The sequence below is a fragment of the Argiope bruennichi genome, chromosome 11 (assembly GCF_947563725.1).
Source record: "Argiope bruennichi chromosome 11, qqArgBrue1.1, whole genome shotgun sequence".
Classification (NCBI taxonomy): Eukaryota; Metazoa; Arthropoda; class Arachnida; order Araneae; family Araneidae; genus Argiope; species Argiope bruennichi.
The window spans coordinates 74,059,625-74,084,272 of NC_079161.1; the positions used below are offsets into that span (position 1 = coordinate 74,059,625).

The window sequence follows — 24,648 nt, forward strand, 5'->3', positions numbered from 1 at the left end:
TTTGATAAACAAATTAATTTTTTTAAATGAAAAACTTAGTTAAGAGACACAGTGGAACATTATGAATTAAATATCAGCACAGACAGACATTTTCTAATTGTTGTTAAGAGCTAAACTCAGGAAGGCCATAAGATATGTGTTCAACTATGATAATTTAAGAATGAAAATGCTAATATTCATATTTGATTGAATATTATAATGTGTGAACAATGCAATAATTCATAATGAATATCATAATGTGTGAAGTACAATAATTCTTAATGAAAATGACCTTCTCATTTATGCAGTAGATTTAAAATGAATTTTATTTTAGTAGTTGACTTGATTTTGAAGTTTACTTATCAAATAAATATGCAATTTTTAGATGCATCACAAAGACATACATTCATAAGCTAGATTTACAGAGGCACTTTAAATTAGTAAAGAAATTATATTTTATACTTTCTAAAACTGACAGTTAAACTTCATATTGCTTAAAATTAACACACCAAATTTAAATATTTTTTTAAATAATTCAGAAAATTTTAAGCTATTTCATATTAAATTATTAATATTTGGAATGCATCCAAAATATAGAAAAAAAAAATACAAAATCGAAGAAAAACAGAAAAAGTGTAACAAAATGTTATTGCAAAATAACAAACACAAAGAGTGTATATAAACAGCATACAAACAATAAATTAAGCCCATGCTGCTATGCTTTCATCGTATCTCATGAGGAACAGGATTAAAAGCTTCAGTTTTATGATCACAGGGATTAGGAGTAGCTTCATAAGTAACAAGAGTTATTTCCTGCCGTGGAGGCTGAAAAACAAAATCAGAAATTGAATAATTTAGGAAATATCATTTATATAAATGATAAACAACATACTTAGACAAAACCTTTTTGATAATTTCATAAACAATACAAGCAAAATTATAAGGTAAATCATTACACTTAATCAAACAGTTCTAAATATGAAATTATTATATTGAAAATTATTTTATTTGAACTGAATTTAATTTCTATCAAGGATAATTAATAATATGTGTTATAAAGCATCAAAATGAAAGCCTGCTAGTTTTATAATGTTGCTGTTACAGCTTGAAAAAATGTTTTATATTTTGTACTAGGAAATAGTTGCGCCTACCTTTTAACTTGACAACTTTTTTCTATTAGCTATAATTGACTATAATTTTGAGAATATTTTCTAGACCTAGCTAGTTTCTATATCTAAGTCCTTTTTGAGCTTCATTAAATTATTAATTTGCATACTATGATGCAAAAAATTGGACACATCATATTATATTTTAATACAATAAAAATACTTTTTTATTTCAGCAAATAAATTGTAAATAATGCAATTTATTAATTTTAGTTCAAATAACCATAAAAAATACTAACTATTATAAGACTCACGATTCATCAATAATTGTTCTTTATATACATTTTTGAGAATTTTTCAAAGCTAGGTTTCAGCTTAAACCTACACTTAAAGCTAGGTTTGGGCTTAAACATCTAAGTAAATCTATACATGCATACACCTTAAATATGAATATATATATTTTTTAAAATTTCTGTGTAGTTTAAATGTACAAAATATGTATTTATTTTTTAAAAAAAATCTTGGGAAAATTCCAGAGAGGAAACATTTAAAACTTTCTATAAGAGATTTTGAAAGAAGAAAATATTTCAGAAAAATTGTCACAGAAATATAAATTATACTTGCTCACTAAGATTTCATATGAGAAATTTTAACAATTTTCATTGCTAAAAAATTATTAACACTTTTTAGTAATATGTTATTTAAAAAACTGGTAAATTTTGCAAATCATAAATGACCTTGTTCTAAAGTAAATAAAAATTGAATGAGAAATTAAATACCTATCTATCAGTAGTCAAAAATAAATATTTTTATTATGAAACTGAAAGATATATATATGTGGAAGAAAATTGAATATGGCTAGGGCTTACTTTTGTATATTCTCCTTTCAAACCTATATAATAAATTTTTGTTCTTTCAGCACCAAAATTCTTTGGAAAATATATTGTTAGATGATGAACATTGGGAAATTTCACTACCCTAAAAGGCAAAAATAAAATATTGCATTAAAATTTGTTCATTTCCTTAACAAATTTTAAAAAATATAAATTTTACTATATTGAATATTTGTATATTCAACTGGACATTTTTATTCAGTGTTAATATATTTCTTGTGTACAGGAAAAAGACAATATATAATAAGTATTAAATAGTTTAATAATTCAAAATATATCAGTTAGTATATAATAAAGTATTATATACTAACTAATACTTTATAAGTAATACTTTATAAAGTATTTTCTCTTGTATCTTTTTCAATCACAAAAACTCTCCTCATAAGTACAAAATACTAAAATCTATTAACAGTAATTTAAAACACCTTAAAAAAATAGTTATTTGCAACTATTTTAATGAAAAATTCTTAATGAAGATTGTTTACTTAATTATTTTTATTCAGAATGAGCATAGAATCTAAATGGGGATTTTTTTCAGAAATCAAAATTTTCCTAAGTAATACCAATTTTAGACTGTCAGAATGTATGATTTCAATTTCAGAGTCAAAGAGGTCCTATTTATACATATTAATTTCAATGTTTTGACATTTTTAAAATTAATTTGATTTTTAATAAACATTCCTCACATATAAATAAGAAAATTTTTAGTAGTACATGAAATATAAACACAGGTACATTGAAAATGCTGCACCAAAAAGGAAGCATTGGATTGAAATGAAATTTAATACACATAATGATACAAATAAGAGATTCAGATATAATGCGCACATTTAGATAAATGCAGTGCAACATGTATAGTGTTGGACACCTCCTTCTGCAACACAATGAAGCATTGTATTTATAAGTCTGATGCTCTGAAACAGATAGTCCCACAAATCTTGAACAGACACTTCTATATCACGAGCATTTTAGCTAGCTCCACACTTCCTCAATAAAAGATAAGTAAGGCAAACAGGCCAGTAATGGAAGAGTCTGAACATGATGTAGGAAGTCTTGAGCTATAGGCAAATTACCTATCTTGGAAGCAAAATGTTCTGGGGAAATTCATTAAGGACAGATCTCACAGAGTATAGAAAAATGGCATCAACATAATGTGGCCCATTAAGGTTTTACATATCACAATTAGAATGGATTAACTATCATAGGCCAATCCACGCAAACCATTACTGCTCCTCACACCATTATGGCTGTTGCATGGATAGTGTGTCGTGTGGCAATGTTGGTGAAACTGTACTATTCACCAGGATGCCTCTACAACTGTATGTGGTTACAATCTGCCCCAAAAATGAAACAGATCCATCATTAAACACGACATTTTTCAAATCTGTAGCATTCCATGTCACTCTGACTTGGCACTACTGTAGATGGAATTTTTGATATTTTGGTGTTAAAAGTAGTACACAAACAGTGTGCCTGGATTGCAGATTTATTTCTGCAAAGCATCTAGAAATGATTTGCGAGACAAATGAAACCACTAAATCTGATTATGTATTTTTTATGCCAATGATGAGGCTGCTCTTAAAATTTTTTAACTCCAAGAAACGTCTTCTCACATTTCTACCCGACATTTTTCTCTTGCTAAAGTCCTCCTCCAGGCAAAATGAGACTGCCACATTTATGAGTCTTCTATTATATGCCAGTTTATATACAACCCATTTTTTAAATGTAGCACCACTGCAGGGTGTATGGCCATACACACGGCATCAAACTTGATCTATTTGCATATTCAATCTCATTGTATTTATTTGCAAAGTTTCATGACTGTTATCTTTCCTTCTTCTTGGTGCATTATTTTTAATCTACCTGCGTTTAAAAATAAGATTGAAAATTCCTCTTGAGAAATAGAATAATTTCCTACTACACTTAATGAACACATTTTGGCCAAAGGATTACCAATTTGTCAGCTCTGATTTGGTTCTTCCAATTTTAAATTGAATCAATAGTACTATAAAAAAAAATTTAAAATGGAAAAAAAAAAAAACATTAACTTTATCTACATCAAGTGTAAGTTTAAAATAATCCTTATCCAGAACCAGGTGTAAGCATTACAGAGAAAGTTTCAATAAAGGATTTATTGACCTTGACGTGTCTTTCGAAGGAATGTTAAAAATTAGAGAAACTATAAAAATTATCTTTTCATATTATTATCTATTTTTAAGCAGATATTGCAAAACTTTTAATTAATGAATATTAAAAATATAAGAATTTCAACAAACTTAGTCCTTTTTTTTTTTTTTTTTTTTTTTTTTTTCAAATCTGCCACTGCATTTGTAGAAGAGAGCTTTATTAGCTATAAGGCATAACCTTAAATAGGATTGTTTAGGAAAGAGCTGGAGGACACAGATTTTTTTTTGACACATTCTATTTCTAGATAACATATTTTTATGTAAAAATATTTTTAAAAATCTTCTTTCAAACAATTATAGAAGAAAAAAAATGCAAAATAATAAAATTTAATTAAATACTTTTAATTATCATCCATTCATATTTCAATTTAATGATCACAAATTTTAGGATTAAAAAAAAATTCCAGGTGGAAAAATTTCAGAAACTCTGTCTTAGAACATGTCATATAGAAAACAAATATTATTAAAGCCTATTGCATATAAATTATAATATGCTTTATAAAGCATATATTTAAACATGAAAACATGCAGCATTCAATCTTGTTTTAAGGGATTTCTTTTAAGATGTTAACTTATGATCTTATCTGGAATTTGAATAATTGTGTAGGAGCAGGGAAAGATTCTACTTGTAATTTTATAAAATATTTGAAGTAAGATGTAATATGTTAGTTCAAAGAAGAAATGACAAATTTGTTTCATGTATCTTTCTAATGCAGACAAAATCTCTTCCAAAGTACCAAAACATTTGATAGACCTTAAAAAATATCAATTTTTTAATTTCAGATAATAAACAATTGATTTATGAAAATAAAGCAAGTGCAATAATCCATAATTTTTGTTGCAAAAATACCAACAGAAAATAAATTATAAAGCTTTATAAACTTCCATTTATAAAAATTTTAATACATTAAATAACTTCAAATGTCTGCTCAAACTTAAAAGACCATACATACTAAAAAAGATTTAATTTTTAAGATAATGAAAATAAATGAATTCATTTATATCTGAGATTAATAACTATTATTATTACACAAAAATAACTCACTTTATAGGATACTCTAATGTTCCATCTAAATCAGGCTGCATTTCAAATTCTTCATCAGCTTCAGTATTTACATCATCAAAATTAATATTTGGTCTATTTTTGAACCTATAATAAAACACTAGTTTTAGATATATCAGAATGTATATTAGAAAACTAAAACTGGAAGTCTTGAAAAAATATTGTAAAGATTCTGTGTTTAATTGTTCCGTGTGATCTGCGAGAAAGTAATAAAAATGATTATTAAATAATATTCAATTCCATTGCAATGCTAAATTATTCAAATGGTAGAACTTACAGTTTCATTTTTGAGGGATGTGTTGTGTCTTCACCACCAAGAACTATTATACCTTTGAGCTTTACTATTCCAGTAAACCTAAGTCAAAGTACAAGAAAAAATTTATTTTTATACAAAGTTATCACTTATTATAATTACTCACACACTAAAAATAATTAAAAAATGGATCTTCTATCCCAAAAAATAAAAACATGACTATGTTTCAGGGTTGACTGATCTATCATTATTTTATTTAGAAAATTTGCTCTCAGTTATATAGCAGTGGTAACAAACAAACAAAAAATATTTAATATCATTGCAATATACATGAATATAAATCATGTAAATTATAAAAAGTACTGTTATAAAATATTCTTTAAAATATATTTAAAAATTTAATCAAAATAGGAAGAAAAAACCCAAGAGAAACAAAATTGACGTGACCGAATTTTCTTTTTATTCTAAAGTGGTTATAAATTGTTTTTTGTGCAATAATATGCTCCGAAATTATTGAGGATGAGATATCAATACATAAGATATCAATTAATGTTTTAATTAAAAGTCTTATTTAAATTTAAAAAAGAAAACTTTCATTATTGAGTACCTATTACTCCAAAAGTAACTATATCTAAAGTTTAGTAGTTCTAGACAAAAAGATTTGTTCTGTAGAGTGTTTTATATTTTAAATTTCTTTTACATGTATACTGCCTTATTCATGTCATGATTTAAAGATAGTAAGCTAGTCTATAAACATTATGAGATAAAAATCATGACAGCAATGAAAGTAACAAACTATCAAAATTTGTACATATAAAGAAGAACCAATAAAATTAATTCACTGTACATAGTTTTATTTTATATTAAAAATACCAAACCTTTTCTGTGCCTGAATTTAAATAACAAAGAAATCCCTAGAAAAATTGAAATTTACAATTTGTATGCGATAATATTGAAAGGCTAACCTAACTTTTTATTATAAATTTACAGATATTCTACTAATAGAATATTTTTGCCTTATGTACAGATTTTGAGTAATAAATTTAACAAGATTCCCCTCCTCATATAAAATTAATTAATCCTTTAATTGCTATAATAATGTTTCATATATAGACCTGTTTTTATGTCCCAGACATGATTATCAGACATATTGCACAAATTGCTTTAAAATTAATGTCCTGTTAAAAGTAAAGCAACCAGCACCTTAGTTAAACTATAGAATTTACTGTTATTAGCTTAAAATGTTAACTGTATTAGTTAAATATTTAAAGCACTGAAATATCTGATATTTTCATTTCAAAACCCTCAAGAATTGCTTTTTTGGGGGGAAGGGTGCTCAAGATTTTCAAAAACAACTAATTCAATGATTTTCCAAAAAGGAATCAGTTTAAAACATTAAAATATACAGCACTGTTAATAGTAACTATTCAGTAAAATTGACAGACATATTTTGTTAACAAATTATACAAAGAAAATTCATTACACTTTCTATTTTAAATACTGAATTTTTAGAAGAAGAAATAAAAGAGTGCAACAATGAATGCTTCATAATTCTTTTGAAGGAAATAGGAAAGGAAAATCTTCATCTTAAATATAAACTGAAAACAAGACAAGAACTTAAAAAGTCAGTTTTAATTCATTATCTTCTGTTTGATAAAAAACATAAATGTACAAAAATAAATAAATAACAATCTAAACAAAATTAAATATACATGAAATATAAGTTCATTTAGACCTTCAAAGCAGTTTAACATAATTACAGAATTTATAGTATGCAGATTTTAATAAAACCAGAAGACTATATAAAATTATAAAGTAATTTTTTTCATAAATGCATTTATTAATTCAAATTGTATAAATCAATTTTTTTATTCCATTAAAGAATTTTTCTCAGTAGGAAACATATACATACTTATCCATAATGGTTTTAAAACTAGTCACTGGCCCAAGATTAGAGTAAGTACCTTGCATACTTGAATTTATTTTATTCAAAAGTTTAATAGGGTATGATTCTTCAGCTTGAAAAGCAAACAGGTATGGGATGGATATATAAGTGGCAATATTTTTAATTGAGAATACTATTTATTAATTTAAACTTTTTAAAATTAATGTTAAAAAATTTTTAAATTTAAATTTTATGTTTAGAAATTCAAATGAATACATTATTAAATATACGTAGCAGAGCAATGCACAATGCTTTTTATGGTAAGATGAACTAATTATTCTTTTGATGAAGAGCATCCATTTGAAAAACACAATAACAAAAATTTCTAAAGTTTGAGAGGCATATAACAGAAAATTTTTATTAAGAAAATTAAGGATAATAAATTTCAAAAAGGAATTATAATGGATAAGCAGAAAACTTAGATTTACTTACGGAATATTAAATAAAAGTTCTTCATCAACATCACTTTCAACAAACTAGAAAATAAACTTTAAATTAAAATGAGAATTTTACAATTGACAAATTTAAAATTATGAAATAATATTTAAATATTATGTATAAATTACAGTAAAATTTTTCTGTGTTTATTGATTTCTAAAATAATAAACTTGAATTTCATAGATAAACAAAGAAATATATAATTTTTTCCCCCTTTGACTTAGATTATTTTATTTTCTCTCTTTAATATTTGCAGATATTACATAAAAAAAATCCTTCAAGTAAAAAAAAAAAAAAATTATATAAAAAAAAGAGAAAATACTGAGACAAATTTGTGCACATGTATAAAAAAATAACCTTTAAAAAATTAAATTTTAATTTGCAATATTTTTTAAAAACTTTAATTTAGATTTATAAAAAAAACAAAAAAAAAAACGCCATTCGTTTTCTCCCAGCTACGGTAATAAACCGAAAAGCCATTATATTCGAGCATATGAAATACAAAGTTGCAGACGACAAATTTAGCCAATGACAATTCAATAATTATTTCTCATTAGAACAAATGCACAATACATTTCTGAAAAATAAGCTTTTCAATTCGAATTCAGTAGAAAAAATTAAAAATACTACAAAATAACTCCAAAATAAACATTATTATTTATACTATCAGTAGCTACGAATAAAAAGGAATAAGATCCTACTGCAATTTTAATTACATGTACCAATACATAGATGAAATTTAATAGAAGAGAATAGTAGCTTAATTACTTTGTCAGTTTCCAAACGCTTTTCCCATGGTTTGAAAACCCATTTGCCGGATCCTTCTACAACTTCGTTTAAACACTGCACGTTTTCAGTATCTATTTTAGTATACAGACTATAAGCAATACCCAAATCAGACGGCTGTTCTTCAGATTCATGTTCACAATGACCCCCATGACTATGCCCATGCCCAGCCATGTCGCTAGAATTCAAAAGTACTATGGCCAAAATATTTACAAAATTGAATCACCACAATCACAAGGAAAAGATAGTAAAAACAAAACAAAACCAGACAGGAAGCGGAAACACGTCATAATAGATATCGATGAAGACCGTGCTTACTTTGCATTTTTTTTACAGTTGGACGAAACATTATTATTTCATTTACAATTTCATAATTAATCATTCTTTTAATGAAATAATATTTTAGATTACAATTTATTATAAATATATTTAATCCAGCGAAAGTTTGCTGAGAGAATCGTTCAGTGAAAATAGAAATGTGATGAAACTGATTCCGAGTCATGTCATGTGATCAAACAGCACGAATTAATTCGAAAAGCAAATAAATGGAACTAACTCATTCTAGAGATGCATAATGCAAGATTTTTTGAATATCAAATAATTTTGCTATTGTTATTTTTAAATATTTGTTCCAAATATCTGTTATTTCAATCCTATTATTAATTAAAAATTATTACTTAGCATTGAATATAAAATTTATTAATTGTAATTAATACTTAATTTATTAATTTAAGTAACGTGGGATTGAATTAATTTACCTATTTCAACTTACGTCTTAAATTTGATTTTTTTTTTTCAAAATTTCATTTAATTTCTTTATTGGAGCAAATCATTTTCTGAAAAATTTGAATTAAATATATGTATCATTTCTTTAAATTGTTTACCTTAGTTCTATATTTTACCAATAGATGGCGCCAGTAGCAAACAAAATATATGCAAAGTCATGTCACAAGCAATTAAAAATCATTTGTATGGAATAGTGCATCATCAAATGCGAATATCGGAAAGTCAACGTCACTCTCATGAAGTGGAGCGGCTACTTCACACTTTCCAGTGAAGTCACCGCTCCGATAAATTTCAGTGATATGCAATTTAATGATACGATAATTCCAAAAATAACCGGCCCGTTCACTTTCTATTCCTATACCTCATTCCTTTTACGTGAAATCTGATATTACAGTCCACTTCTCGAAGGAATAGGTTTCCAGTATCTAAGCTTCACTAAAAGAAATTTTCCTTCTGGATCTTTTTTTTTTTTTTTTTTTTTTTTTTTGTTAATTTTCAAAATTCATAATTGAACAGATGCAGACGATTTTTAAATAAAGAAGTGAATAGATACTCCTTTGATAGGCAAAGGTGAGAATTTGAACAACTTCGCTTTTATTTTTTAAATATTTTTTCAACGTCTTTTATTGGTTTTAAAGGAATTTTAAAGCTTATTTAATTAAATTAAAAAATTGCTACTAATAAAGTCTCTTATGATCTGTACTTGGATATTCTATATAAATATAATATTGTAAATGAGAAGAATATGAAGCTCCCAATTAGCAAATAATATTGGACGATATATCCATTATGTTGTTCGATATTCTGAATGCCGCCCAGTATCGTGAAGTTACGATTATATTGTTGCGAAATTTCCGGGGGTTTGTTTGGATAGTGGCAGTGATATGGTGTGAAGAACGCTCAATCACCAGGCGGCAGTAGAAAATAAAACAACGACGCTTATTTACACGAAGACACACAGGACAGCACAAAGACGACAACTATATACAGCACAGAAGACGATTATCTTCAGCCGAGACGTGCAGCATACAACAGGAATCTACTGCAGACAGTAGTGCACAGCTTAGTTCAGTACTAGCTTGATTCCGTCGCTGCTCTGCTTATCTCTGGAAGCCACTCTTCACGGTCGATCCCGACTACTCTTCTCTGTCGCTTCCGACTACTCTCCGATCTGTTTCACTACTACTCTTCAACTCCACTGGACCACGACGACTCTCTCTCTGGAAGACTCGTTCTTCCCCGTCGATCCCGACGACTCTCGACTACTACTCAATTCACGACTGGTTCACAACTACTCGGCAGCTTGATGGTTGGGTTGACGGGGCGCCTAGCCCCGGCAGGGGCTTATCCCCGGTAAGGAGAGACTTCACAGTGCTTTGCTGTCTATACTTTGCCGTGGCCGTCTTCGACGAAATTTGGAGATGACGAGTATCAGGACTCATTATGATTGTCTGATATTAGGGTGAGGGTGGGGGGGGGGGGGGGCGCTGCCGTTGGGCTTAGTAAGTTTTTACTGCTTGTGAGCTAGAATTGGCTATTGAGATACTGTTTAATTTGTGTTTGAAAAAATAAAAGTTAGGAAGAAAAACTAAAGGGCTGAGATATATTAAAGTAGTATATTACGGGGTCTTCTAGAGTTTGTAGATGGTTTATATTTAGGGATTTTAGCTATTGCTTCATTTTCATTCTTATCCATGTTTTTAAAGAAGTTAGTGGCTAGATTTTCAATGAATTTTTTAAGAGGGGGATAGTCTAGGCATAAGTACATATTTGTATTGGGCATGTAGTATTTCATATTGCAGAAATTTCTAATTAAGTTATTTTGCTGGCGTTCAATAAGTCTAAGATTAGTCTTGGCAGCATATCCAACTACTCGGCAGCGGCAGGACTGCTTCCTGTTATAGGCATCAGGAGGCGGGGCTAGAAGCCTCTCAACCAATCAGGAACGTTCGAGGCGTAACTCGGTTCCTACTGGACGGATCAGGAAAATTCTCGATGCTTCGGGTATAGTCCATTTTGGCGCCAAAATTGCCAAATGGTCGCCAAGCTCTGGGACTTCCCATGGAACCAACTATGCTGGAAAGCCGCATCACAGATTCGTAACAATATGTTTGACAGTTTGTTCTAAGAGGACTTCTGGGCCTAAAGGACTTTAATTGCCAGTGCATCATTTATGATATTGAAACGAGAATCTCAGTAACAGTAAAAGAAACTGTTTTCTTCCTATGTGAGATTTTAAACAGTCTTTAAAGGAGTTATTGTATAATTTTCTCGTGAGCTTCCCAAATGCTGATGACTTTTATATTTTTGGTTTTATTGTTTCAATAATTTTCGAGCTAGAAAGTGAAGCTCTAAATTGCCTTTTGCAGACATAGACGTATTACCTTTCCGCACAAAATTGGACATATCTACCGTTTTATTCATGCCTTGATTTGGATCAATATATATATGTAATTGGCACTGGCATTCCGAATATATAATATGACGTGAAGTATATTGGGATTTTTGATTGATTCGATTTTGATCAATTTAAAACCTTGTTTTGTAAGTTTCTTTCAGCAAGGCATTTAAAATTTCAAATTGTTATTTGCATTCAACCTACATAATTTGGAGCCTAGTGAAGTATTTTTCTTGTGTATATACTCTGGATCTGGGATATCTAGAAAAATTTCAGATTAAATTAAATGTTCTGTCGAAAATAGCTGGTATTGGATAAGAGTCCAATGATGATAAGGATCATAAGTTTATAACTGAATTAAAAATAGGAAAAATAAATATAATGGTTAAGGCTTCCAAGATTTTCCTCCAAGTCCAATGAAATAGACCTTTTATTTGAAATTTCAAGAACTGAGGGCAGTTTGGGTAGCTTCCGGACGTTGATATATCCAGGAATCAAAAGCTTTCAATTAAAATAAAAATTGGCGAATTCGAGGCAATGATTACGACTGGTCCTGATTGCTTGTTTTTCCCAATTATTTTATATGGATTCTATCAACATATCTCTCTGGTTAGCATTATTCAATATTGTAAATGTGCAATAATTTTAATAGATAAGATCGAAATTTTGGAATGTCGCTGCGGAAGCCAAAGAATATTCCACAGCGGCTATTTCTTTTTTTCAATATAAATTTCTTGACAAATACCATTATTATTTTAAAATTTTTCCTAATGCATTTTTCTCAAATTTTGAATTTCAAATTGTTATACAAAAATTAAAACTTTTTCTAAAGATTATTGGTTGTAAATTGCTTTTCACTTGAAAAAAACTATTCAAAATCGTTAATTGCTTATTTATTAAATATATTTCATCTTTTTCTTTATTCCCATTTGGAAATTTTGGGAAAACCGCTCTTGTTCTTTTAAAATGATTATACGTTTTATTTTGGATCTGCTCTTGCAATGTTCATGTCTTTGATTGTATAATTAATTGTCTTATAATTGATTGTCTCATTTGTAAACCAAATTAGCAAATATACCAAGTAAATATTAACAAAAAGAATAAAAATAGAATAAAAAAAGAAAGAAATTAAGAATCCGGCCTGAAGACTTTCTCAAAGGTGACCCTCAGGCAGGGATTCAAATAAGGGATTTTTTCTGTGAGGGATCAACAATATTGACCCCTCGTGACCCTAAAATCCCCTGGAATTGAGGCCTTAGAGACAAACAACTTTTTACAGAAAAAAAAAACCCAATAAATTACAATCTCCAATTTAAGCGAAAATTACAATAACATAATATAAACTATAAAAGAACACTCACAGCCAATTATTGAAACAAAAAGGAAAAAACATACCAGTGGCAAGTAAAACCTCTACAAAAAAAAAAAAAAAAAAAAGGTCTCACATTACATTTTGTTTTTGCTTAATAAATAATTGGAGGGTCTCAGCGCCATCTATTATTTAGTTAATTAACATGTATCCGAAAATCTATTTTTAGTTGTGCCAAAAGATTAGAAAGAAGCCATGCCTTCTCTTATTAAAACTTCCCCAATAAATTACAATCTCCAATTTAAGCGAAAATTACAATAACATAATATAAACTATAAAAGAACACTCACAGCCAATTATTGAAACAAAAAGGAAAAAACATACCAGTGGCAAGTAAAACCTCTACAAAAAAAAAAAAAAAAAGGTCTCACATTACATTTTGTTTTTGCTTAATAAATAATTGGAGGGTCTCAGCGCCATCTATTATTTAGTTAATTAACATGTATCCGAAAATCTATTTTTAGTTGTGCCAAAAGATTAGAAAGAAGCCATGCCTTCTCTTATTAAAACTTCTATATTGCATTAGTTTCTGGGAAATTCATTAGTAGTTAAATTTATATTGAGATTATTTCTTGCTTCAATATAAGAAATTTTGTTATTACAAACTATGATTTTTCGAACAAAACAATTGTGCCAGTAACTTTTTATCCGTGAATGCTCCTGGCCCAAAGCTAGCCATTTGTAAACATTTTCACTACATAATATTTTAGTGCAAGCAGTATTTCATCACATCATATTACTTTCTTTAGTGGTTTTAGCTCAAATCTCAACATTATAATCTCATATAGAAACGTAGAAAACTATAAGGAAACCATTACAACGTATTTTTAATGCGTTGAAAAAGTAATTAATTTTTTGCTGTAATTAAGATTAATTATAACAAAATTAGTATTTTTGAAAACTGTTCTTTTCGGGTTTTATAAACAGCAATAATTTTTAAATAATCTTTGAAATATGGAAATAGATCTGATACGTAGAATCTGCATAATTTTTAAAACATAAATATTCCTCGTTTAAGACTTCATAAAATTCTCTCATTAACGGATATTAAAAACAAAAAATCCAAGGCAAAAAAAGATTTTTTTTGAAGCACACAGATATAAGCAAGTAGTTTTTTTTTTAATGGCAAGTTAGTTCACCGAAATTAAAGTTACTAGAAACTTCAATTAAATATTTATGTAACTATGTTTTAATCTTCTCATTCCTGAGATCACTCGAGTTCATATTGTTACGAAATTTCCGGGGTTCGTTTGGATAGTGGGGGTTATATGGTGTGAAGAAAGCTCAATCACCAGGTGGCAGTAGGAAATAAAATAACGACGTTTATTTACGCGAAGACACACAGGACAGCACAAAGACGACAAGTATATACAGCACAGAAGATGATTATCTTCAGCCGAGACGTGCGGCATACAACAGCAGCATACAAAACTCTGCTACAGACAGTAGCACACAGCTTAGTTCAGCACTAGCTTCACTCCGTAGCTGCTCCGCTTATCTCTAGAAGGCCAGTTCTTTACCGTCGGTTCCGACTACTCTGCCCTAGCAGGTGCGGCCGCTTCCTTTTATAGGTCTCAGGAGGCGGGGCTAGACGCCTCTCAACCAATCAGGAACGTTGGAGGCGTATCCCGGTTCCCAATGGACGGATCGGAAAAATTCTCGATGTTTCGGGTATAATCTATTTTGGCGCCAAAGTCGCCAAATTCGTCGCCAAGTTTGTCGCCAAGCTCTGGAACCTCCGACGCGACACCGGATTCCGTCCAGTACAGATGACTGTAAAACATTCTTTCCGATGGTGGAACCAACTATGCTGGGAAGCAGCATTACAGATTCGTAACAATATACTTAAGAATGTGGGAATGTCAAAATTTATCCTTCAAAAAAAGGTTAAATCACAATGGCAGTCCAAGATTTTAAGACATTGGTATACAAAAGACAACCCATCTCATTTAATATATTCGAACCAAAGTTCGACCTTCTTTGTCAATTCTCAGAATTTCTTGCCAATCTCAATCACTTATCTGGGTGATTATCTCTAATGAACAAAGCATGCTCCAACAGTGTTCATTCAATCACATTTAACGATAGCCGTTTTAGGCGACTACCATACTTCCGTTTATCGGGTATTTGGAATTTTCAAGTATTGATAATTAATGTCTTTTAAGCGGATCCTGATAACTTACACTATTTTAGAAGCTTAGCACAAGTCCTTTCATTGTGATGTGCATTTCCTAAATTATATGTCTAAATGAATCCAATTACATCACTAAAAAGAGCTTTAAGTATTTGAAAAAAATTCCTTATTGTTTGATTCTTGAACCGTTGATGTAAGTACACCTAAATTTCAAAATTTTTTTAAATCAAAATTATACTTTATATTGAAATTTAATCAACACGGAAAAAAATAAGCGGTATTTTCATATTTTTATCTGCAATGTTGGAAAAAAAAGCCAAGATTAAATATTAGCAGCAACAATGAAACAGATTTGAATTTCACTTCAAAAATGAATTATATTGTTGTAAAATATTCTAAAATATAAAAACAAAAAGTTTTTTTATTTAAATTGTTGAAAAAAAACTTTTTTACCTTTTCGTATACGTAGTACAGAGAAAATATTGTAATCTTCAGAAAATTCGAATTCGAGATTTTCACGAATATCCATGTTTTAGACCTTTCCGAGTTCGAAAAACAGATTTTTGGAAAATGACCAAAATGTTTGTGACAAAGATAATTTAAAAACGCTTTGAGCTAGAAGAATGAAATTTGGTATATTGTCTTTACAACAAATTTGTAAATTCCTGTCAAATTTTGTGAAAAATCCGTTCCGAGGAAGTTTGTCCGGCTGTTCAAATATGAGCTAACACAATAAAACTACAAAACGAAGAAAGCTAGATAGAAAAAAATTCGGTGTACATATTTAACATCTAGAATGCAGAAAACTTTCAAATTTTGAGCCGTATCTAATGAGGGATTGACTGTCTGTCGGTTTGTATTTTCAATAATATGTAAATGCGATGATTTAAATATATCAAATTACCTATGGGATTTTGTGCTTACAAGTGTAGTTTGTGTTAATTTTTGTTTGTTTGTTTGTTTCAATGGGTAATGTCTTGATCTAGACTGATCAAATAAAAAAACAGAATTTCCAGACAATTCTTTATTTTACAGCCTTATATATACAAAAGAACAACTTGTTCTAATCTTGGTTAAATAAATAGTTATTTACACCTGTAGTAGGAGACACAACAGTCGAAGTCGAAGGCTTTCTTGAAACTCGGTTGGTTCGCGGACTCCGAACTCGTGGACGTAGTCCAACAGTCCGCCTGCAGTTCGATTCTTCTGTCCTAAAACTTTATTTCTCCACTCTTTATTTCAGCGACAATCTCTCCTCTTAATTTACATTGGCCATTTGAGCTCTCTTTCGGCCAATCGGGGTTCAGCAATATGCTGTCTCAGCGACGCTAGTGGGTCGTTGGAAGGTCCTTTCACAAAGAGAAACATCTATCATGCAGATGTTTGGACACCCCTTTCTTTTTGAAGGTACTATCAATACCTCTTGGACGAGGAATTCGACATGTGGTCTTTCACTGTAGTCGCTACTGAACAGATGCGAAACCACCCAGGTTCAAAGATCCACCACCTGGCTATCTCGAGGGGTTTAGTAAGTAACAGCGACGACACCGCTAGCTGTAAATGTCTTATGAGTATTGGGAAACGGGGAATATTACAGTATCTAAAACCCATATTTGATTTTCGTATACTATTAACAGCATACTAGGGATAAATCGTCAATAAATTTGCTAAGGATCCCGGGATAGATTCCGTAAAAATGCCAAATTCACACTGAAAGTTAATATTTTGTAACTGTTCCATACCAATGTCCTGGAAGACGATCTCTGCCATGGTAACTTAACTATAGAGTATGCGAGAAAGCTTTGTGGAGACCACTGCATCTGGAATTTTGATCTGATGTCCTATTAAAAATACCGAAACACTTTCTCTACCTCAATTTTTTGGAAATTAAATTATAACAAATTTTAATTAAAAATCTTTAAAAAAAATTCAACATTTTTAAATGTTGAATTTTGTTGTTGAATTTTTGAATGTTGAATGCTCAGTGGTTAATAAAAGAACACAAAAATCAAATAACGTTCATTCACGATTCTACATTCCAGATAGTATTGATAGCAAGATAGATAATAAAAACATGCATCAAAATTTCAGTCTAACTAAAAATAACAGAGTAATATAGTTACAATATTAAATACTATTTTTTCATAGATATTGTTACAAATCTGTAATTTTGCTACCCGGCACGAATAGTGTCATCGTGGGAAAAGCCGGTAAAACCGTTTTAAGATCTGTCCTGTGTGTGCTGAAATTGGCAATCATTTGGCGACTTTGGCGACAAAATGGATCATACTGGAAAGTTCGAGGAGTTTCACGAGCCATCCAGTAGGAACCGAAATACACCCAGAGACGTCCTGATTGGTTTGGAAGATTCCAGCCCCGCCCCCCGGAACTATAAAAGACGAGCACTCTCAAACTGCGGGGAGTCATGTGTATCGTCAGAAGTGGTGTGTGAGAGGAGTCGGAGTCGCCGACAAGTAACAGAAATTAGAGGATTTGACAGCAAGCAAGCTGCTGAACTAGCGATGAAATGCGTTGCGTTATTACGATTGATTGGTGGTATTTGTAGGAAAAATTTTGTAACAATATTTATCTTTTTCTAATAGAAATTTGAATTAGCAGTAAATTTACAAACCTTTATTTGATATCATGAAAATGAAAATATAGAAATAATTATAAATTATATCATAAGAAATCATGTATATTAAATTATGTACGCAAATCAAAACTATAATCTCATAAATAATTATACAACAGGATTTAATTATGAACGAAAATTACATATAAATTCATTTTACTCGTTTTGGAATACATTAAAGACATACGATTAAAACTGGAAACACTACACGTTAATTTCAAGATGGTAAATTTTTAAGCGAGGTAGAGTTCAAAGTCCGATGTTATAGTTTTCGTATTCAAATATTTATTCCTTCTTTACACATTTGCTGTCTTCATTCATTTTTAATAAACACACAATGCATTTTCATGGTTTTATTCTTGGTTCAGTTTTATCAATATAGCATGGAAAATGTCTTCCCATTAAGATCATGACATTTTCCTCAGGTTTAGAAAGTGGGCTCGGGCGAATGATTGGATTGTAACACTACACAACTATTAATTTTATTCGAAATTCAGTGTGATTAATATTTTATCCATTCTTTTTGAAATTTATAAAAGCGGTCCATGTTACTTGATTGAGTAAACAGTATGGGGAAAAAACCCCTTTTTGTAATATTTTCACTGCTGATTTCTCGTGACTGGGTAGTATAGCAAACACTGATCAGATTTGTCCACTCCACCATTGTACAGTTATAACAACTAAAACTGCAAGCTTGCAAATTCAGAGTTGTTGATTTTCGAGATTCCACGGTCACCATCCAAGCACTGTGCTAGGTACTAAGCATAAGTACTAGGAATTGCAATACCGGTATACCAGGATACCGAATATCGGTATTTTGAGCCATTTGCACAATTTTGTAATATCGGTATTCACAAGTTTAAATACCGATTTTTCTGTTTTTATTAGAAATTTTTTAAATTGTCTTGTAATTGTTTAAATTGTTCAGGATTCGCCAACATAGCAAAATAGTAGACGTTTTTGTTTTTATGTCTCCCTAACGGATGAAATTAATTAGACTGTGAATACAAAGTTGCATCGTACAATCAAGAGAAATGATAAAATACTGTATGACAATGGATTGTAAAATCCTCCACCTTTTGCGCATGCGTTAGTATGGGTTTACTTTGACAAAATAGGAGTGAGAGGAAAGATGAAAGGAGATGTTTAGGAGGAGATTCTAAAAAACGTTGGAACAGTTTACTCCTAATGATGGAACGATTTTTTAAACTGAGAAATCCAATCAAAAAAGCAATAATCGACTTAAACATGCAAATTATTTTTTCAGATAGTGAATTCGACTTAATATCGGTATCCGGTATTAAGATCTAAAAAATACCAAATACCGGTATTGAACTTTTGGTTCGGTATTGCAATCCCTAATAAGTACCGTATTTTAATCTGTCCATTTTAAGAAACATAATCTTATCTTTCTGAAAAGCTAATAATTCACATTTTTTTACTTTTGACAACTTTAAAAAAATAGAAGCAAACTTTTATGTTTTGCTTTTATAATATAATAAATATACCTTTTATATTGAATAAGTAATTTGATTAATTCTGGTAAAGTATAAAAGTTGTCTGTCGTTATGGCATACCCTTTATTTTTTAATTCATGAAAAAGGGTCTTGATATTTTTAGTGGACACACTTCTCCACTAAAAGATTTTGATACATAGTTCACAAAATCTTCATGGAACGTCTTACTTCTTCCCATATGAACAATGGAGTTCCGAATGCATCCACTTTTTGATCCACAAAGTTGAAATAGTCTTATTCCAAATCTAGGTCTTTTAAGTGGAATGTACTGCTTCTAGGTTAAGCGTTCTTTATAGATAATCAACAATTTATCGATTGATATTTCCTGCTTCGGCATGTAGACTGACTGCAAATGCTGAATAAGGGTGTCATGGAATTTGCCAATTTTTTTTCAGGCTAGCTGTTAGGAGGATATTATTATTACTTCGATTATTTCGGAACGTAACTATTATTTTGGAATGTAAAAATTTTATAATAAGAGAATTCATAGTATTTCCAAAAAAAAAAAAAAAAATGGAGTTATAAAATAGGTCTTTATAGGTTAAAGATAAAAAATGTTTTAGTTCTTCACTGGTGACAACTTGTCACTGCAAGGCTCTAATTCATGAAGTTATTTCCACATTTGCAAAATCTTCTTCCTCAAAAATGTTTATGTTCTTTTGCTACAGATGAAATTACTTCACCACAAAAAAAAATAATAAAAAAATAAAGTAATCCAATGAATCGTCTGATTGTCTAGTTGAAACTTTGATTCCTGGATTCTGGATTCAAAACAGAAACATCAACACTACTCCATTCATTCCACGGTCATCTTCTCTTTCGTACTTCGAAGATATTAATTCGTAGCCAGAGGAAGTTTCAATTAAATTTCACACATCTGAGTTGATGATTATCATCAAACAGATCCAGAAAAAGTTTACAACTTATTCTGAGATCCTCCAGACGCTGAATTGAAAAATGTTAACGCAGAATTATATTTCTGAATCAATTCAAAACCTTCGAGTTGTTCTATTTATTCTATCTCCATAACCTTATCATATGAAATTGGAGATTTAACAAAGGGGGCATACTAATAGAAACTGAACAAAGAAGATTCAACCTTTTTGTTTGAATCTCCAATAGAAAATCTCTTCGCTTCACAATGCTTTTGGCCTGATTCGTTTCGTAAAAGTGGGTTTACACTCAGCCAGTTATAAGATTCCAGTAAGTCACGTATGCGTTGAAAGGGTAGACAATAGAAAGTTCTTGTCTCGACAGGACAAGTACTTGTTACTGTACAGTTTCTGCACATGCGTGGTCTTACTGGATGGATTGGAGTTGGCTGAATGTAAACCCAATTTTAGTCCTGATTGCATCAACTATTGCCAAAGATTCTTACGTTATGTATTTTAAAGAAAAATCTCCAGCATAAAAGCATTATGAAACCAATAAAAGCTCTGCTGTGAAAATTTTCATTTCCCTCTAACTTCTTTAAGATTGAAAAATGAATCAAATTAGACGAATTACCACCTCATACAGAAGAACAATTTTTGAACTAAAAGTTTCTCGACAGCTGCAATTGCTTGAAACTTGAGAGCTGACTAGCGGGAGCTGGAGAGGTCTCTCCAAAATTTTCGCGCATACTCTCTAATACACTTGTCATGCCACAAAACGCCTTGTATGGCATTGGCCTATAATAATTAGGAAATTTTATCTTTTGGCGGTAGTTTAGCATTTTTACGGAATCTATCATATCATCCATGGAGATTTATTTGGCGATTAATCTCTAGGATGCGGTTAATATTATCCGGAAATCAAATTTATGCTTTGGACGCATTTTACCCTATTCCACTGAAAGTAAAATCTGATTCAGAATTGCAATTGTAATCATAAAATCACATACCAAGTTTCACATATTTAATTCTTTGCATTTTTGATTATCGCATTTGAATATTTCTAAAAGTAAAAACCGACAGATGATTAATTCCTCGATGGATTTAACAGAATATAGGATAGGTGTCTATATGTAGCGATTTAGTAATAGAGAGGACCGAACTCGCAACGTTTGGGTTCGTAGCCGAGGAACATGACCACTAGACAAAAGGTATTACTCCTGTCCAGAGGCTTTTATCTAGCTTAGGAAGCTTCACCACATCTACACTATAGATATTAAATCTAAGAACCAAATTTTATATATCGCACTGTCTTCATTTTGTAGTTAACTTATACTCAGGCAACCAAACGGGCAAACTTCCTCCGTACTAATTTTGCTCAATATTGGATAGAAATATGCAAATTTGGTTTAAAGATGGTATACCGAAATTGAGCCATCTAGATCAAAGAATTTTTAGGTTACATTTGTCACAGACAAACAGATATTTTCCAAAAATGTGTTTTTCGAACTCAGAGAGGCCTAAAACGTGTCGATTCGAATCTCAAGTTCGAATTTTTTTATGATTACAATACTTTTCTCTATATTCCGCATGTAAGAAAGCAAGAAGTGATTTTCAATCCTTGGCTTCGACTGTTTTAAAGAATCTAAGTTTTGTGTTACATTCAACTATTTATTTTGCCGGTTTTGAAAAGAAAATGAAATGAAACGAAACTTTTACTTTTACTTCATTTCCAGCCTTTGAAATTGTTTAAATACACGAGGATTAATAGATTTTGGTTTGAATAAAATTAATTAAATAAATATGAAAGAAGAAAAAATTTAATGGCAACATTATGTAAAAACGACCAGCTTAAAAAAATTCCAGAAACTGCTCGTGTTTTAGTTTTTTCGAATGTATTTTATTATAATATTCATGTTGGCAATGAAAGTTTGAAGGCGTTTCTTGTTCTTCTTTTAAAATAAACCAAATTATTTTCTAAAATTCATAAAAGAGAAATATCACTGATCTCCTTAGACATTCGAAACACACTTGGAATTCGTCAGACATTTGTTTCTTGGGTAGAAAATTATTAAAAATGTCTGAATGATTTAATTAATATTTTGTTATCGAAAGAAAATACTTATCAAGAAATTGACTTTTAATGTGATCAACCAATTTACAAACCGGAAATCAGTTAACTTACCAAAACGTAAAATAAGTTCTTGCCCAAAGTTTGAATTGCATTTTGCAGCTTTTATTATATGAAGAATATTTTTTAAAAAATAATTCTGCATATTTTGATATTTAAATGCATTTTTTAAAATGAATTTCGTTGTTCCGGAGCTCTTGTTAATTTGGCCTTTGGTTCGATGCCAAATACTGCTACTGAAAGTTATACTTTAACACTAGTATAGGATTTGTATTAATCGTATAACAGAGATTAACCGTCAAAAAATTGTAAAAGATGTCATGTTTATTCAGTCATCACTAAAAATGTCATATTAGTCTATTAACTGTGTTCGCCAATGCCATGCAATTAAGCTTGAAGTTTAACAATAACATGAAGTTAATACACAAGTACTGATGCATATATTATTTTTAAAAACTGGTGATATATTCCAGTTTATTTCATTTAATAATTATAATTAAAATTTGAAAAAGTAACAAATAACATCTAAATTCTTATATTAATAAAGAAAAGTAGACGATTTTTCCTGTAATATAATTGAAAAAAAATCAAACGATATATTTTTAATTTCCATAAAAAAAACTTTATTCTCTGCATTTAATTGAAGAAAGAATAATTATAAAGATATCTAACATTTTTCTTCAAATGCGATTAAAATGCAAATAATGAATTTTTAATTCTTGCCGATCGATACATTCTTTTGCATTTACTTAGAAACTTCAAAGCTTTTCAATAATATAAACAACCGCTTTGTGTATTATTTTTATAACATATGTTATCTTACTACTATTTATTTTGAAATAAATACTGAACTATGTAATAACAATAAAATAATTATTTATGGTTGCTTCAATATACGGTATTTCATTGTTTTTGTTCTATAAGCTGAAAATTATTTGAAAATAATAATTTAGATGATAAGGTATCTAATTCTACCTTCCAGATTGCCAAGAGGTATTTTTATATGTAAAAGGAGTATCAAGAGTTGGAAAAGCTAGGTCCCGAATTTTTGGAAAAAAAAAAAAAAAAAAAGAGTAGGAAAACAAAGTATGCAAGACTTATTTTACCATTTCCTTCCATTTTTTTACTGAAAATTATTCAAATAAATCAATATTCAATTTTTACTCTAGAAATTACAAATAATCTTACAAGACTTACGTGTAGTTAGTTCCATAATATTTATACTACAATTTCTCAAAAATGATTTCATTTATCATATATATTATTTTTTACTTTCTTGTTGTTATGACTGAATGCAAATTCTCCTTTCGTTTTAAATATATTTATTTTCACAACACGACACAGAGATAATGAGGCTATTTACAGTAGAGAAAGTTATTCTGCATAGAATACGTAAATAATAGTGATGAAAACTTATATAAATACTATTAAAAAGCGTAAGTTAACGTAATCACATCAATAGAACCATTCTTATTCCAATTTTCCGTAACCTAAGCAAAAAAGCAGTTGCTAGATTCCAAGTTGGAATAAGCTAAGAGTAGAATTAAAGAAACAGGAAATTCAAAACTTAATGGTGAGTGGCAACACTTGTATATGTTGTAATCGTCAAAAAATTCGAACTCGAGAGTTTGAAGAATCTCTACATTTTAAAACCTACCTGAGTTTGAAAAATTCATTTCTGACATTATGTTTATCTCTTTCTCTGCAAAAATGATGACTGAAAATGCTTTGAGCTTGATGGATGAAATTTGGTGTTTGGTGAAATTTTTAGCCAAATTTGAAAATTTCTATCAAATTTTGTACAAAATTCATTTACAGGAAATTTGTCTGTCTAGCCTTTCCATTACAAGTAGAACCCCCCCCCCCCGATAAAACGCAAAGAGCCAAGTAGATTAGACAAGTGTAGCATCTAAAATATAGATTCTTATCAAAATGTGAACCCAATCTGTCAAAGGGATGCCTGTCTGTCGATCTATATTTTCGCATGTATTTAAATGCCATAACTCATAAACGAAATGACTTAAATCAATGAAATTTCGTGTGTTATATTGTGACTAAATATGTAGGTTTATGTCAAATTTTGATTTTATTTGGTCCGTTAAAATGCATTTAGAGTACATATACACATTATAGATGCAGTAAAAAATCTTATATTTA

General features: G+C 29.7%; 1 protein-coding gene across 1 annotated transcript; it reads right to left on the reverse strand.

Moving 5' to 3' along the window:
• Positions 1–602: 602 nt before the first annotated feature.
• LOC129957694 (PITH domain-containing protein 1-like) lies at positions 603–8,909 on the reverse strand. The gene is made up of 6 exons (XM_056070152.1): positions 8,632–8,909; positions 7,858–7,901; positions 5,505–5,582; positions 5,210–5,314; positions 1,955–2,063; positions 603–804 (listed from the first exon to the last, which is right to left on the reverse strand). The coding sequence occupies exons 1-6, from the start codon at positions 8,821–8,823 to the stop codon at positions 703–705; spliced, it is 630 nt and encodes a 209-aa protein (XP_055926127.1). The 5' UTR covers positions 8,824–8,909; the 3' UTR covers positions 603–702.
• Between the last annotated feature and the right edge of the window lie 15,739 nt (positions 8,910–24,648).